Source organism: Scyliorhinus canicula, chromosome 21 (genome assembly GCF_902713615.1).
Source record: "Scyliorhinus canicula chromosome 21, sScyCan1.1, whole genome shotgun sequence".
NCBI lineage: Eukaryota > Metazoa > Chordata > Chondrichthyes > Carcharhiniformes > Scyliorhinidae > Scyliorhinus > Scyliorhinus canicula.
Genome location: NC_052166.1, coordinates 44,041,399 through 44,055,469, shown reverse-complemented (window position 1 = coordinate 44,055,469; position 14,071 = coordinate 44,041,399). Strand labels below are relative to the sequence as shown.

The 14,071-nt window shown below is 42.1% G+C and overlaps 1 protein-coding gene across 7 annotated transcripts in view; it reads left to right on the top strand.

The window, feature by feature from the left end:
- LOC119955553 (DENN domain-containing protein 1A-like) overlaps positions 1–10,135 on the top strand; it is a 641,178-nt gene extending 631,043 nt beyond the window's left edge. For 6 of the 7 annotated variants that reach the window (XM_038781844.1, XM_038781841.1, XM_038781843.1 and 3 more), the window contains one exon: positions 3,997–10,135. In XM_038781844.1, the coding sequence (XP_038637772.1) occupies positions 3,997–5,331 (1,335 nt within the window). In that variant the 3' untranslated portion in view covers positions 5,332–10,135. The remainder of the gene's footprint in view (positions 1–3,996) is intronic. The other variant, XM_038781840.1, reaches the window with a different exon arrangement.
- Positions 10,136–14,071: the final 3,936 nt, after the last annotated feature.

Here is a 14,071-nt window from a genome sequence, read left to right as displayed (position 1 = left end):
ACCCGATGGGCTGAATGGCCTCCTTTGCACTGTAGTGATTCTATTCTAAACTGGAACACCCGGAGGAAACCCAGGCAGACATGGGTAGAATGTGCAAACTCCACACAGTCACCCAAGGAATCCCAATCCCTGGATTTCTGAGGCAATTGTGGTTGGGGGGTGGGGGGTGGGGGAGTGGTGTACCACTGACTTGCCGACTGGTAATGCATCTTCTCTTAGAGTGAGTTCACACACTCAAATTCAACTCTCCTCCCCCAAACTAATCCTCTCCCAGGATCTCACCATCTCCTCCCCATCGCAAAGTGAAAAAATGAAAATCGCTTATTGTCACGAGTAGGCTTCAATGAAGTTACTGTGAAAAGCCCCTAGTCGCCACATTTCGGCGCCTGTCCGGGGAGGCTGGTACGGGAATCGAACCGTGCTGCTGACCTGCTTGGTCTGCTTTAAAAGTCAGTGAGCTAAACCAGCCCCTCAGTTGAAGGTGCCCTGATTTTATTTCCTCAGTTAGTGACTCGGTGATGGTATGGGGAGGGGGTGGGGTGGAGTGGGGGTGTCATCAAGCAAAGGCAGGGGCGTGGCTTTCAGTGGGCCCCTTCCTCCCGATGCTGGTTCACTCAAATCGGACACAGTGCTTTTGAATAAGGAAACACATCCTCCACTTTGCCACCGTGCCACCAGTAATACAATTTTGCCCCTCTCCCCCACACATACTAATTAGCCCCCTTTTCCCCCAGACACATGGCATTTAGCCCCCCTTCTCTCTACTTCCTCACACAGCGGGAACTGCCGAGAGCTTCCCGACGCTCGGCCCAACGTGGCCAGCAACACAATACAAATTAATCGGTCCACTTAACGAGGTCCAATGGGCTTCACGCAGCAAATGAAGGGTCGCCAGGGCAGCACTCTTCAGCCTTACAGTAACGAGGTTGAGAAGCTCTTAAACAGCACTTGTACAGCCAGCCCCACTCGGCTTGTGGCATCTCGGCTCCACATTTTGGAGGCCAGGAGGGATGTCCTGTTACCCGGAGGGTGAGCCTGCCTGGGATAAAGTGGCAGCGACCGTCAGCTCAGGAGGCTTGACCGGGAGGACTGGCCGCCAGTGCCGCAAGAAGGTCAAAGACCTACACCCGACCGCACGCTTGAGTGGACGCTACTAACCCACCCACCCCCTGAATCCTCCCCACCTTCCCGTGACCAGCACCCCCCCCCCCCCCCCCCCCAACGTTCCATTTTCCCTCCAACCCACCTTTCAATCCCCCTTCACTCCAACCCTCCCTTCACCATCCTGTCCCTCCACCGCCCCCCCCAAAACCTCCCTTCACGCCACCGCGCCCTCTACCAATGGGAACTGCACGCGTAGCTAATGAGAAGCTGTCCCACAATCGTGTGACATGTGTGTGGGGGTAGGGGGAGGTGACATTGGGGGAGTTTGGGAGGGTGGGGATCCCATGCCCCCCGCCACCCGATAGACCCTTTCAACGCATATCCAGCTGTGGACATGTGCCCAGGAACCCATCCCCTTAGTGATCGAAGATTGGCCGCTGCTTCTGGAATGCTGCATCCCGCAGTGTTCAAGCACAGTATCCATGCATGTAGGTGTGATTGGGATGCTGGGTTTGGGAGCCCCGCATGCTACATGGCTGCCCATGCTTGGGGATCCACTTGGGATGTGTGAAGTGCTCACGCAACCACAATTGCCAATTCCCATTAGCAATAACCTTCAGCCGCATGGCCGGAGTCATTCTCGCTCAGTGGGAGTTATGGGTGATTGTTGGGCAAACAGGCAGGGATTAGGGCTTCCCCCGGCATGGGGGTAAACGTTCCAAGAGTTGGCATGGAGGACCCGGGCACGGTCCACCCGCCCCCTTCAGCAGAACCTCCCCGGAACCACAGCCCCCCCCCCAATTGGGTGCCCCCCTCCCCCGAGCACAGGGACAGCATACCCAGTGCCCCCAGACTCACTGTGTTTTTCAAAAGGAGCACTAATCGGCGCCAGCTTGACCGCTTGCTGGGGAGGCCACTGGATCGCAGTAGGCTGTTGGATATGGGGTGGCTCCCGTTAATTGTATGGAAATAGGGCTTAAGTGGTAATAATTGGTTTCTCGCCACGCTATGGCAGGATCCCAATTGCACCTACGGGAGCAGGCCGGTTGCATCGCGGTTTTGATTTGTGCCCCCTCCCACTATTCACCAGCCTCATTGCGCTCTCGCTCGAATGAGACAAAGCCAGAGAATCGCACTCAATATTTGATTGCCTTCCAGCATTGATTTGGGGTGAATCCAGGGCTGCATTACAAGCGGCAAATTTGAGGATTGTGGATGTTGAAAGGAATTCTGGATGGCTGATGTTTCTGGATTTCAATCTGGCGAGGACACAGAAACGGCCTCCTGGGGAGATTTTGCACATGAGGTTAGAAATATCGGACAATCCCATCAAATACGGGACAGATGGTCAGGGATCATGGGACACTTCTCGGCCTCGGGTGGATATTGTACTGGCAGCAACCATTGCCTCACCAGTGACTGTGGCCTCTGATTAGCCGGTAGCTCTTGGTGAATGGGATATGGTCAGGATTTTGCGGCTCTAAAGCGGGCGATTTGGCGGTGCAGCCTTTTACTTTCGGTAGGAGCAGACAATCCCAGCAGTGGGCAGGGCCAGAAAATCCCATCCGTCCTCTCCTCATGGCCCTTGATCCTGCGTAAGACTCTCAGCTGTCCGCTTAAGAGGCGTTTAATTTAGTGGGCTTTCCCTAAAAGTGGCTACATAGGACTTTCATCGGCTCTCCAGTCAGCAGGCTATCACCACTATCACCTCCATTAAATACCACCCAATTAGTCAGAAAAGGACCTCCGAGTGATGTGTCTAGCTTTTAACACAATGAAGATGCAGAAATAAAGGAAGGTGTATAAGATGGTGTATTCAGAGCTTTGAATAATCAAGCGAGAAAGTCTTGAGGAGTAATATCTTCAGTAGCATCAGGAACATGGAGAGGGATTGAAGCTAGGAGAAGGCTTGCCATAGGGATGAGAAACTTTCTTGTGCCGTGCCTGGCGTTGACAAACTCCAAGCAAATTCCCGAGTCGTGGCTCTGCTTTCTAACTGATTGGCCGCTGTTATTACTATAGAAACATTGCCCTTGCATTAGTCTGGGATGCATGAGACCCTCCCGATCCCAGTGTACAGCAGCTCCTCCTCCTCAAGGGTGCATTGTTTAAAGTCCATTCCATAGTTTAGTTTTAAGTAGCGTGATGGTGAAGAGACAATCTCTTTATAAGTAAGATCTGCGTTCTGTGGGAATGAAATTTATTCATCGTGTCATAGAAAGAAACCATACCTATATTTTGAAAGCTGCTAATGTTTGTCAGTATTAGCGTCGTGTGCTATGTCAAAATTCTGAGTTGTATAGTTTGTGTTGATGAACATTAGAAATTGCTTGGTCACATAGCTAACCCACAAGACTTTGTTCCGTGCATTGTTGTAATCTGCAATAGGGCCCAGAGAATGCATAAATTAATTTAACGCTTTGTAATCTGTTTGTAGATTCTTGCCGACCTGAACCGCCTTAAGAGCGGCACGGTAGCACATTGGTTAGCACAGTTGCTTCACAGCTCCAGGGTCCCAAGTTTGATTCCCGGTTTGGGTCACTGTCTGTGCGGAGTCTGCACGTTCTCCCCGTGTCCGCGTGGGTTCCCTCCGGGTGCTCCGGTTTCCTCCCACAGTCCAAAGATGTGCAGGTTAGGTGAATTGGACATGCTAAATTGCCCTTAATGTCCCAAAAGCTAAGATGGTGTTACTGGGTTATGGGGATAGGATGGAGATGTGGGCTTAGATAGGATTATCTTTCCATGGGCCGATGCAGACTCGGTGGCCGAATGGCCTCCTTCTGCACTGTAAATTTTATGAACTATGTTAACCTTTCAGAGCCCTAGTTCCATTAAATTGTAACAATGCACTATTACTATTTTAAAATATATGTTTATTAATTATCATTGCAGTGGAAAGTAATGACATCAGCTGAAAAGAGCAAGACCATGTCAGTAGGACTGCATCATACTTTGCCTCATACAAAACTTCGGAGCATGGGCCAAGATGACATGGCTCTAACTATTAAGTCTATCAATGGTTCATCATCTCACAGCATTCACTACGGAAGCTTCTTCAGTGATATTGGTGCAGAGGCTTCGAACAGGGACGGATTGGTGCCTGCTTCAGATGTAATTGCAAGTTGGCAAAGCAGCATTACAATCCCAAGGCCTCATGGCAGGAAGTCTACAGAAAAGGGAATAATGCTTCCACCTCCAGTAGCTGTTAGTCGAGGAATCAAACAACAGGTATTTCCTGGAGTTAATCAAGTATCAACAGTATTACAGGATATCTCCAAACAAGACACAACTGTGTCCAGCACTGGCTCAGTTTCGGAGATGTTACAAGAGTCAACTGGAACTGAAAAGAAACCCCAAGCACCAGACTTAAGACAATCATTGAATTCATCTCCTCAGCCTCTGTTAAGTTCGCGTGCTGTTGATATCCTCAAACCTATTAAAGTCAGTGTGGAAATGGATAGAAGAAACGATCTCTTAAGTCTTCTGGATCCGCTGAGTTCCAGTTCTAGCCTTGATATGAGCCAATCTTCTGTTCCCAAAGGTTCAATAGCGCCTGCACCATCCTTGTCTTCAACTCCTGCTCCTACTGGTTTTGCTCCACGAGGAACTGACCTTGGAATAAGTACTCCTCCAGCCTCCTTACAATTCAGCCAAACTCTAGGGTACTCCACTTCCAGCCCAGCAACTCAGTTTCCACAGCCACCATCCTATCCATTTTCTCAAACAATGCCCGCAGCTCTTCAGTTTCCTCCGACACCACCCTCTGCAAGTCACTTTGCTACACCTGCTGCATCTGCTTTTGTTTCAAGCTATTTGCCTTCAAATTCAGGTTTCTTCCAACCCCAAATGCCTCACAGGAACTATTCAGCACCTTCCCTTCACCACTTGTATAGTCAGCCTCCGGTAATCCCTCAGTCTGGTCATTTTATTCAGAAAAGCGCAATCTCAGCAAGCCTGGGTGGTATAAGCTACCCCAAAACAACCGAAAAAGCAGGTACAAATGTGGCGGAATCCAATCCCGAGCTTGTTGGTGCAACAAAAAATTTGACAGAGCCACCATTAGTCCCACCAAAGCCTTCCAAAGGTGTTGAAAGAATATTACAACCATCCAATCTTGGCGAGGCTCGAGATCCATTTGCAGATTTACTTAATGCAACTAAGAAGGAGCCAGCACCGACACAGAGTAGAGTGGACCAGCTCAGGAGGAAATGGGAGACCTTTGAATAAAAGCAGAAATCAAAATGTTTGAATAATAGAGTGACAGTGGAACCTCTCTATACTGCTGCCTTTGGGTGCTAGATGGAAATGTATTTGATTGCAAGGGATGCTTTACATAAGAGCTGGTTTTGTTGGGTTTCTCTGATGGCTAAAGAACCATGAAGAACGCATATTATATCTGAGAATGTTACAGCAAGGAGCTACAACACTAAAAACCTGCAACAAGCCATTTACCATGGCTTGCATGTGGTCTGTTCTGTTTGGTGATTAATTGTGACTTTTGGTGTTATTTTCCTGTAAAGAAAACACTCCAGAAAAATAGCTGAAACTCGGATTGAAGTTGCCTTGTTTTCTTGAGTTCTGATTTTTCTTTTTGTAAACTCAAATGACGTCATTGATGTGTAAGTCACTAATATTAATGTGCTGATATTGCAGCTCACCATTTCTCAGCGTTGAAACTAAGCTTTTGCATTATGCTAAGGCCATTAGGGTATCACGCCTTATAGCTATCCGTGTAGGCATTTGCTGCACCTTTCAGTTGTAGGGCTTTTGATCCTGAAATATTTTGATAATTATACAGGATATCATGAAATGAATGCTATATTTATCTAAATTTTATCAAACATTCTGCGTTTTCCTACATCACAATGTAAAATCCATGCCTCCTGAGCATAAACTTTTTTGAAAATGTTAATTACGATAAAGTATTGTGGAATTAATGTAAATACATGTGGGTGAAACCAAAAAGGAAGCAAGGTAATTCAGTGTACAGCTATATCATTCATTTCTCTTACAGCTCAGTGTTACTGCTGTAATTCAGTCTTGTTAGTGAAGTATTTACACTGGCTTTGCTGTGAGACAGATGCTGTGTCTATTGATTGTGCCTAGGCTAATGGATAATTAGATTTGTTTTTAAAAAATCCACAGCTCCATGTCTAATGTACAGCTACTAGTAGTGTTATTAATAATGAGCAAATTCGACTGAGTATTATAATTATAGACATAACATGCCTTGCAGTCAAGTGGAGCAAAGCTCTTGCAGCCGTTCTATAACTGGAAATAAATGATGCAAGCGTATTCTTACCACTAGCTGTTGAAACAGAAGTACCAATGCATTGGGCAACAGGAAATTGGAGTCTTGTGCTGATTCAGGAACTAATCAAGGCTCATAAATTAAATTATTGATCTCTTTATGGCCTTTAAATCCATGCAGATTACTTATTTCCATTTCTTGATTTGCATCAATATGGCAGTTCTCTTTTGGCTTCTTCCAAACAATTTTGGTGATGATCAGAGGAAAGCAATGAGCTTGAATTTTCTCAGATCCTTATAAAAACCTATGCTCTATCGTTGACTTGACTGGATTTTAGCCCATTATCTGCCAACTATAGTTAAGTATTACTTTGGTATGATTAGGCCAAACATTAAAGTTGCACAAAAGGAAATCTAAAAGAATAATCTATTCTTGGGAATCTCTGTTAACCCATATATAGAATTAGCATTTGTTAAAACAAGTTTGTTACATTTTGAGACAGGAAAGCTTGTTAATGCACTTGGCACTGCTTTTTAATGTGTTTTTCTTCTGTCCAATGCTAAGGAGTTTGGAAGGGCTTCCTCAGCTGGCATTCAAGAATTATATCTGATATGATTCTGCTTTTCTTGGATGTTGCAACTAGGTGAAAAGGGATTGAAGGACTACCCACTTGCAATTTAAAAGCTGAATATTTCAAATCAGATTTTCCTTTGTTCCACATCTGTCCTTGTTTGGCAAGTTGCAGAAACAATGCAACGTTATTTAGAAATGCTGCATCTTGTCAGGGTTTTTTTGGTCTCCAACCTACTCTCAGTTGATCTGGTCTCTCCAATAATAAATCCAAGCTGAGCCAAGTTTAAAAGTCATAAATAAGGGAAAATTTTCTCAGTTGCAGTACACTTTATTTTTATACTTGCAAGTGATGTAATTGATCATGAATGCAATCACATGTTCCACAAATGTCAGTTCTTAGATTTGATAATAGTGACACATTCAGTATTTATAAATTGTTGTGTATTTATGCGTTCCAAATGGACACCCTCTGCTTAACCCTTTCCCCCCAATTTGACCAAATTAGTCGATAGTTTAAATGGTTCAGGTATTGAGTCGTGTTTCATGTTTTCTTGATGAAATTGGAATTGTTGGTACTACTCCACTGCCACTGGTAGGTCATTTCCATTTAGAACATGATTGTCTTCAATTGCAGATAGTTAGGTTAAGCTTTGGAACGTATTCTTCTCCCAGTAATTCTCATGGAAATGGTCTTCTTGTTCCCAAAAGGGCGAGGTGACAAAGTCACATATCTCCAGCAATGCCATACAAGAGGTATCTGCTGGGTGTTTAAAAGTGACATGGGTGATGACTCTCATATAGGCACATGCGCACACACACACTTGCCCATGCACAGTCTCCAATTATGAGCAACACACGAGTGTCATTACATTTTGTTACGCAATCTCTACTCAAACTATTTCCAATCATTTATGACGTAAGGATCAAAGTAGGATTGTGATCACTACTGGAACATGGAACAGACACCATAAAATACAGGCATTTAAGCATTTATATGGTCAGTATATTTAAAGTCTTTCAAATATAACTTGATATTCTGACTGGTGCATTTTTCTCTTTTAATTGGTCTCAACCCCAAGCAATACCAACTTTTAATATTTCCTTTACATTTTGAAGCTATTTTTCACCCAAGCATTTTCACTCACATTGCTGAAGAAACTTGAAGCACTAATTGATCGTTCTTACAATTAACACAGACAGTCAACCCTTTGTTTTAATTTAATTACAGAACTTTGGGATTTTTGGTAGCTTTAAACAGTAATAACTTTTGTGATGTTGGCAGAATATCCAAATGTAAAAGCTAGAAATTATGGCACAAGTCACTCTTAAGATAGTTAACTGCCCAGTGTTTTGCATTGTATATTTTGCACTGGAACATTGGTATGTAATGATAACAACGGGAGTAGCTTTGTTGGCATGGATACTCTGCAATTGTACAAAGAGTTTGCCTTCATGGCCAAAATTCTTCCTTGTGTATTATTAGCACATAAAATAATGATGAAAACTTATTCCATTTTATCTTTATGAACAAGCTATTGCGGCCATAATAAAACTGAAATGGTTCATGAAACCACAAAAGGTTAAGATGCTACAGTTCAATACTACTGCACATTTATATTCAGATTGTTGTTTATTTCTATCCAAACTTAGTGCAGATACATATTTAAGCAAGGGGTCAGTGTGACAATCTCTCTTAAACTAAACCTTATAGAAGCTTCTAGATAAATATTTGATCTTGAGGAACTTCTATACTTGCTATAAAAATCTGAGGTACTTATAAAGTTAATATTGCTGTCACGATGCAGCATCTAAATGTTTCAGATAGACTTTGCTTTCTAAATAATCTAAAATGTACTTTTGGGGAATCCATCTTTTTAATGGGTAATTCAGTGTTATTGAAGTCACTTTTGTTAGTTCTCGTGTAAGCTATGGTACACACATTTCCTGAGAGTTAGGATTCTGTATTAACTTGTGCCTCAACCTTTGTGAAATGTACAAAGCTATGATAGACTGAAGCTGAGTTAATACACAAAATAGTGTCTATGTTAGTAAACCTGTTAGATTTACCCAAAACCTTTGCAGTAATCCTTAATATGATCGTAGTAAACCCCTGGCATTGTAGAATATGATGTTGGAGGCCCTAGCCTGTTTTGGGATTCTTTTCAAATGCTTACACATTGCTTGCCCAAATAAGTTGCTGCTAAATAAGTGTACCAAGTTTCTGGAGATATTGTAAAGAATATTTCTGTTACAGCAGTGCTTGTCAGGTATGCAGTTTTGTTCTATGCATCTATTACAATTTTAATATATTTGTCAGTAATAACCATGAATAATTTTTGTGTATTGAATTTTAAAGTGTGCAGTCAAAACATTTAATTCTCCCTAAAGGGTTTACTTAACATATTTAATAACAGCAAAACAAATTTAATAAGTGACTGGTAGTTTTTCCACTGAGCTTCAATCTAGACTGACTGCAGATATAACTATACCTATGGTGAATTTCAGCTGACATTGCATTAACCAATAGCTAATACATGTTTATTTGTGATTGGAGTTATAGTACATCTAGTATTTTTAACCGAGGCCTCAGTGACACTTTAATTTAATAACTGCTATTAGCAGTGTTTCCTCAAGTATTATGGAGTGCCCATGGTTTTCATTTTAAGGATCTATTATTTCATAGTGGAAGCTTACTGACACTATAATTCTCAGTTCAACATTTTTCAAAGGACAATTCAGGAACACAAATATATGCCAGATGTCCTGTATGATTTGTTCAAAAAAAAAGTCCAATTAAAGTTATTCCAAAAATGCATGAGGCAAATTATTTCAGCATATGTCAGGCCTCTATCCCCTGGGCTTCAAGACTTCTCTATTTGTGGCTACTTTCCCAAAGTTGGTTGTATATAAAGATTTCTGCAGTTTTCTGTCCAAAGACACTGTTTTGTTGATTTCTGAAGAGAATTGGAATCAAAGATATATAGATATTGGTTCACTGCACGTTTTACTATTGGTAAAAATTGTACAGCACAGAAACAGCAGGGCTGAGATTCAGTGCAATATTATTTTTGTGTTCTGTTATTGGTTCTGACTCATACGACTGTGAACAAATGACTTTTGTAATTAAGATGGTGGAATGGAATTGTAAACTGACAGAGTGATGCCATGGGACTCGAAAGTAATAAAAGTAATGATTCTCCTGTGTAATCGCTCTCTGTTTTTCCTCCATTATTTATTAGGTCTATATTTTAGTTCCCCGCAGCTGTACTTGTACAGAAAGTTTAATGACTCTCTTAATTGTTGTCAATCTCAGAAGATACTGTCACAAGAATCTTTTTATTTTTTTATATATGGCAGTGCTCCAGGTTCGCAAAAGCATTGGAAAATAACACTGGAGACATGTCGCTGTCCTGTGGTTCAGTTATTAATACTCAGCTAAAAACCTAACATACAAAACTGAATAAATTACAACGGGTTATTTCCTGCAAAGTCAGCAAAAATGAGCATCCAATTAACTTGATGGGCTTTGAATATTCCGCATTCTTGTGGACATGCTGGAGAAAGGTCCTATGCCAGTGGAACAAAGAACACATTTTTAAAAAACTTTGGCATTCTAAAGTTGTGCATTTGCAATAATGTGTTAAAATTTCAGAAATCCAGGTTAAATTTACCCTAATGTTTAGGAACTGAGAAATTGACAGCTTGATTTTTTTTTTCCAACAATTTCTGTAAGTTTTTGTCAGTCTAAAAGACAACCTTTATGGTCACCTTCAAAATGAGTTCATGTTACTACCAGTCCCAGAGAAAAACACAGACTTTACTTCTCTTTTTGAGCTTGATTTTATTGTTGCCCATGCAAAGTTGGTAACACTCTCAACAATGAGCGGCAAGCTTGAGGATTCAGAGGCTTAATGATACTCCAGTGTGGACTGTCTGCAATATTAATGGTTCCGCCTTTCAGAAGAGACATAGGGAGGCAGTGGCATAGTGGTATTGTCACTGGACCAGTAAAACCAGAGACCTGGAGTAATGCTCCATGTTCAAATCCCACCACTGCAGATGGCAAAATTTGAATTCAATAAAAATCTGGAATTGAAGTCTAATGATGACCACATAACCATCTTCGATTGTTGTAAAATCCCATCTGGGTCACTAATGTCCTTTAGGGAAGGAAATATACCTCCATGTGACTCCTGACCCACAACAAAGTAATTGCCAGACCTCCATGGGTCAATTCAAGATTGGCAATAAATGCTGGCCTAGCCTGCGACGTCCCATGAACAAATAAAAAAAAACATTAAACTGTCTGCCTCGGGAGTAAAGGTTCCCCACATCACTGATTGGAAGAAGAGTTTGGGAGTTTTCCCTTAGTGTCCTGACCAATATTTATCCTTCAATCAACAACAATAAAAGAGTTTATCCAGTCATCATCACATTGTGTGAAAACCTGCGTCTCCATTTCCCTACGGTACAATAGTGTCCGCCATGCAGAAGTTATTAATTGTGACATCCTGAGGGAGTGAAGGCGCTGTAGAAATGCAGGTTCAGGTGATAGTCAAGATACATCAGGTTTCATGATGAACTAGTAATCCAGAGATTGTGGGCCAGATTTTCCACGTGCCCCTGTAGCATGTTTCGTGGTAGAGGAGGCTACCCGCCGTGGCAGGGATTCGCTGTCAGCGGACCAGCCAGAAAATTGTAACCTCCGAGTTCAAAATTCCCACTGTGACAAATAGTGAGTTTGCCATCCCTATGCGGTCAAGCCCACACTCCAGTATGGGGAGAAGGCAGGAGAATGGGGATGAGAAAATATCAGCTATGATTGAATGGCAGAGCAGACTCTAAGGGTGAGTGGCTTAATTCTGCTCCCATGTCTTATGGTGTTCAGCACAATTAAGGATGAGCAATGCTACCTTGACGTCCTAAGAACTAATTAAGAAAATATTTATTTAGGAAGCAGATACTTGCACAAAATCCAAAAAAACAGACAGGAAATCACAACCAAGGCAATGCGTCCACGTTTGTTGAATGGAAAACCTGCATACAAAATCTTCCAAGTTCTTTCTGGGATTTGTTTTATGGAATTTCTGACATGTTTGCTCTCTTAGCCGCATTTTCATTCGTACATATTTGCTTTTAGTGATATTTCATAAACGGAAGGCATTTTTGATTCAATTGTGAATCTGTGACTTGGTTGCAGGAAGTCAATCACATCAGATAATTCTGAATTAAATTGTTTTCATGTGTTGTCCTTTTCTCTGACAAATACAAGAGAGCTCTTTTAAGAATGTGGCTACTTGGTGTCTGGCTTGACTGAGATTATATGAAAAAGTATAATTTAAAGTTGGATAATTTACAAAACTCTGTCACTACAACAATCCCGGCTCAGTCTTTCACCCTCCTAACTAATGACCATGATTCAACTCATTGTTGTCATAACAATTTATAATACTCAGACCAACCCTCGCTTGTTCACTGCCCTTATTGTACCCTGATCTTAACATGATGTCTCCGTAAGTATCCAACTTAGTTTTAACTTCATAATTGCCCAAGCTCAAGTTTCCTTTGTTTCGAATCTAGAGCTCAGTTTGTCACCCAAATTATCTTTCACCTTCATAATTGTTCGAACTCGATCCATGGACATCACAGCTAGACCTCAATCCATGGACCATAAGACAGCTCAAATAACATCCGTTTTCTTTGTAAGATTAAGTTCATTAAGCAGCGGCTTTGCTTAATTGTCCTCCAGCTTAGAGCAAATGTTTTCAGAGACGATTGGAAAGAAACAATTTGGAACCTCATCACAGCAATGGTATGTCTGAAACATTCAGAAATAGAACTCAGATTTTTTTATAAATATGGTGAAGTCCTGTAGCTAATGCGACAGATTTATTCTGTACAAATACCTGATTTCCTAATTCATGTGTTTTAGGAATTGATGTCAAATAAAAGTTAATCCGATTGAGAAACTGGTAAACACCCCTGAAGTAAATGTAATTCGAATAGACCGGGCTGACGGCCTTTTTTGTGCTGTTTGACTCTATGACCTGTGCATATTTAATAAGGTCAGAGTTAAAAGTGAGAAAACTCATCACTGAGCTTTTGGAAGGGACAAGAGATGTACATTTATTTCAATAAGAGATTGAAATCATTCATATATAGTTCCCAGAACACCTTTGTAAACAAGGAGATTTCTTGGTGGAACCAGCAAGTTTGGAAAGCGGGCCATTAATCCAATCGGTGATATAAATTTGTCATCAGGGTCACAGAAATAAAGGGTTGTTTTGAAGTTAAAAGATAATTGCGTTACTTTTCTGGGACTGTCCTTATTATGCTTTGGAGATGAGCTCTTCAAGAAGGTCTCTTTTTGTAGTTTGGATTATCTGTGTGTGCTCATGACAACAAGTAGTTAGAAAGCTTGAGGGTTGGAGCTGGAAACAAGTTAAGAGACACAGAATTGTTGTCGCGTGAGGCCAACTGACCCTTTGTGTCTTCACCGGCTCTCCAAATGAACATCATAATTGAGTGCCATTCTCTTTTGCCTTTTCCCCATACACATAGGCACAGTGTTCCTATCCAGATAATTATCTAATGCTCTTTTGAATGGTTCTAATGAACCTGCCTCCACCACACTTCCAGGCATTGCAGACACAAGCCACTCACTGTGGAAAAAACATTGCTCTCATCACATTTGCTTCTTTTCCCAAGGACGATTTGGAAGAAGGAACTGCAGGCACTGTTTATAATAATAATCTTTATTTTCGCAAGTAGGTTTACATTAACACTGCAATGAAGTTACTGTCAAAATCCCCTAGTCGCCACATTCCAGCCTGTGTTCGGATACACAGAGGGAGAATTCAGAATGTCCAATTCACCGAACAGCACGTCTTTCGGGACTTGTAGGAGGAAACCGGAGCACCGGAGGAAAGCCACGCAGACACCGTGAGAATGTGCAGATTCCGCACAGACAGTAACCCAAGCTGAGAATCGAACCCGGGACCCTGGAGTTGTGAAGCAACAGTGCTACCTACTGTGCTATCATGCTGTCCTTGCTACATTTGCAGATGATTCAAAGATATGTAGAGGGACAGGATGTATTGTGGAAACAGGATTTGGGGGCTGCAGAAGGACTTGGACAGGCTA